Source organism: Nematolebias whitei, chromosome 9, assembly GCF_014905685.2.
Source record: "Nematolebias whitei isolate Nwh7 chromosome 9, NemWhi1, whole genome shotgun sequence".
NCBI lineage: Eukaryota > Metazoa > Chordata > Actinopteri > Cyprinodontiformes > Rivulidae > Nematolebias > Nematolebias whitei.
In genome coordinates this window covers 13,214,095-13,216,463 of record NC_056506.1, presented here as the reverse complement: position 1 = coordinate 13,216,463, position 2,369 = coordinate 13,214,095, and the positions used below count along the sequence as shown (strand labels likewise).

The following is a 2,369-nucleotide window of genomic DNA, read 5'->3' as shown; positions in this document are numbered from 1 at the left end:
AATTCCCCAAAACAAAACCAATTTCACTGATTATGTCTGACACCACCGGGCGTTAAGCATTGTCATGTTCGGACTCTCAACATCAGATTGTCATAAGTCAGTCAACATCAGTCAGTCCACATCAGTCAGTCAACATCAGTCAGTCAACATCAGTCAGTCAATGTCAGTCAGTATCAGTTCATCAACATCAGTCAGTCAACATCAGTCAGTCAACATTAGTCAGTTAATATCAGTCAGTCAACATCAGTCAGTTAATATCAGTCAGTCAGTATTAGTCCGTCAACATCAGTCAGTCAACATTAGTCAGTTAATATCAGTCAGTCAACATCAGTCAGTCAACATTAGTCAGTTAATATCAGTCAGTTAATATCAGTCAGTCAACATCAGTCAGTCAACATTAGTCAGTTAATATCAGTCAGTCAATGTCAGTCAGTCAACATCAGTCAGTCAACATCAGTCGGTCAATGTCAGTCAGTCAGTATCAGTCCGTCAACATCAGTCAGTCAACATCGGTCAGTCAACATTAGTCAGTCAATGTCAGTCAGTCAACATCAGTCAGTCAACATTAGTCCGTTAATATCAGTCAGTCAACATCAGTCAGTCAACATCAGTCAGTCAACATTAGTCAGTTAATGTCAGTCAGTCAGTTAGGGGCCGTTTACATGGCGCATATTTTGAGAGCATCCGCAGCTTTCTCTCTGCGGTTCTGCTGATCATTTACACAACACCAGTGGCCCCCCCCCCTCTTTGAATCCGGAGGTTTCTGAACCCACCTTCCAGAGTGGAGGTTTTTTGCTGACCCCCCGCTGATAATGTAAACATCTCCTGCTGAGACTTTGTGTTAAACCACATGCGCACGCGCGGACAGACGCTATATTTCTATCAACATGGCGGCGGACAGTGCTTTCAGAACCTCGACTGAATATATTTTAATCTCGTAGTTAATCTACATCAGATTCCAGATGCTGTGACCGACATCTGTGTTGGAAGAGACACAGTCTGATCCAGTTCTAATGTCGCTGTTTATAGAACGTGGCACGCGCACACGTCGCGCTGCATTATATGTGCTAAATAATAACAGTTTAATAATAATAAACAGTATTTATGTTAGTGTGAGAGATAATGAAGCTCTGAGCTAAATGAAGCTATCTGGACATTATGTAATTCAAATTTAAAATGATGCTAAACATGTAGCGTGAACACTAAAGTTGAAAATCAAGACATCAGGTTTAATTTTTATTTATTTATTCAACACCACAAACTGTATGTCACACAAACACTGATAATTAAACTGAACACACTATTAAAAACGTTAACTGAACTTGAATGGATTGAATAAAAGAACTGAGGGGAATTTTAAACAAATAGTTCATCAACATCTCTCTTCAACGTCCTCCTGCAGTTCATCTGGGCCTCGTTCAGAACCGATCCGCCTGGTGGGAGGACAGCTCCTTCTTCTTTCAGGAAAAATAAAAACTCAGTTGGTTGTTTTGTAACCGAAGTAAACACAAGCTAACTTTATTAAGAACATTTGATTTACCTGCTGTAAAACAACTACTGATTCTCACGGAGTAAAGTCCGACATCGTCGACTCGGTTCTGGTCCACTCAGCGACCAGTGTCGAGCTGTTAGACGAAGCGGTCCCGCTTGGTGTCAAATCTGCCGACTCTTATCCAAAATCCAGCCAGAATCCAGCTTTAACTTGTTGTTACGTTGTTGTTAGCTAAGCTTTTTAGCTCACAGGAAAGAAGTGTGCCGAGGCAGCACACATGCGCATTAGGTGAAGGTACAAAATTCACAGCACCATCTAATGACCTGGCATGGTAACTACAGCATATTCGGGAGGGCGGGGGGGAATCCTCCGGATGCATGTAAAGACAAAATGCGACCGTGTCAACGCAAATCTTTTCCTCTAATTAACATACAAAAAAACCTACATTTCCCCCCATCGTGTCCATGTAGTGCCATCCACCTGTGACTGAGCGCTTTGAGTCCGAACATTATTTTAAGTTGAATGCATCATTTTCTGACATCAGGCAGCAGAATCCATGCCTTCAAACAGGTGGTAACTTCCTGGCTGCACCACACTAATGTTCAGAGGAAACAACCCCCCCCCCCCCCCCCCCGGGCGCGGTGATCGGAGGGAGTCTTCTGCACACTGTAAACGTACAGGAACGGAACGTGCACGCCGTTCAGGATTGTCTCATGCCTAACAGTTGTGTGTTCTGTGTGGCAGGTGAAGCATCTGGTCTTGTCAGTGCTGAAGCAGTTTGGCAGGATAGACTTCCTGGTGAACAACGGAGGGGGTCAGTTCAGCAGCCCCGCAGAGAACATCTCCTCCAAAGGCTGGAAGGCTGTGGTCGACACCA

The 2,369-nt window shown here is 43.8% G+C and overlaps 1 protein-coding gene across 1 annotated transcript in view; it reads left to right on the top strand.

The window, feature by feature from the left end:
• Positions 1-464: 464 nt before the first annotated feature.
• The window catches only part of pecr (peroxisomal trans-2-enoyl-CoA reductase), a gene marked incomplete in the record, with an annotated part of 5,812 nt that continues 3,907 nt past the window's right edge, over positions 465-2,369 (top strand). The window contains 2 exon segments of the mRNA XM_037682001.1: positions 465-512; positions 2,237-2,369. Of these exon segments, the coding sequence (XP_037537929.1) occupies positions 465-512; positions 2,237-2,369 (181 nt within the window).